We start from the raw sequence: 820 nt of genomic DNA, 5'->3' as shown, positions 1-820 counted from the left end.
ACGTCCATAGCGGTGACTGTCTTCCGCTTGGCATGCTCGGTGTAGGTGACCGCGTCCCGGATCACGTTCTCCAGAAACACTTTCAGGACCCCGCGGGTCTCTTCGTAGATGAGCCCAGAGATGCGCTTCACACCACCACGACGAGCCAGGCGGCGGATAGCAGGTTTAGTGATGCCCTGGATGTTGTCGCGCAGAACCTTACGGTGGCGCTTAGCGCCGCCTTTCCCCAGACCTTTGCCGCCTTTGCCGCATCCAGACATGGTTTCACGAAAAGTAAACCAACAGCAACTGACTCTAAAATGAAAATATTAACAGCCATTGACCAGAACACCTGATCTGCCTCCTGGGAAATCTGTATGCAGGTCAGGAAGCAACAGTTAGAACTGGACATGGAACAACAGACTGGTTCCAAATTGGGAAAGGAGTACATCAAGGCTGTATATTGTCACCCTGCTTATTTAACTTCTATGCAGAGTACATCATGAGAAACGCTGGGCTGGATGAAGCACAAGCTGGAATCAAGATTGCCAGGAGAAATATCAATAACCTCAGATATGCAGATGACACTACCCTTATGGCAGAAAGCGAAGAACTAAAGAGCCTCTTGATGAAAGTGAAAGTGGAGAGTGAAAAAGTTGGCTTAAAACTCAACATTCAAAAAACGAAGATCATGGCATCTGGTCCCATCACTTCATGGCAAATAGATGGGGAAACAGTGACAGACTTTATTTTGGGGGGCTCCAAAATCACTGCAGATCGTGACTGCAGCCATGAAATTAAAAGACACTTGCTCTTTGGAAGAAAAGTTATGACCAACCTA

General features: G+C 47.6%; 1 protein-coding gene across 1 annotated transcript in view; it reads right to left on the bottom strand.

Annotated features, from left to right (window-relative positions):
* LOC105004362 overlaps positions 1–271 on the bottom strand; it is a 178,147-nt gene extending 177,876 nt beyond the window's left edge. Inside the window, exon 1 of the mRNA XM_010861955.1 lies at positions 3–271. Coding sequence (XP_010860257.1) covers positions 3–260 — 258 coding nt within the window. The 5' untranslated portion in view covers positions 261–271. The remainder of the gene's footprint in view (positions 1–2) is intronic.
* Between the last annotated feature and the right edge of the window lie 549 nt (positions 272–820).

Source organism: Bison bison, unplaced genomic scaffold (assembly GCF_000754665.1).
Source record: "Bison bison bison isolate TAMUID 2011002044 unplaced genomic scaffold, Bison_UMD1.0 scf7180017864473, whole genome shotgun sequence".
NCBI lineage: Eukaryota > Metazoa > Chordata > Mammalia > Artiodactyla > Bovidae > Bison > Bison bison.
Note: the sequence above shows the minus strand (reverse complement) of the source record. Positions and strands in the feature narration are given on the sequence as shown.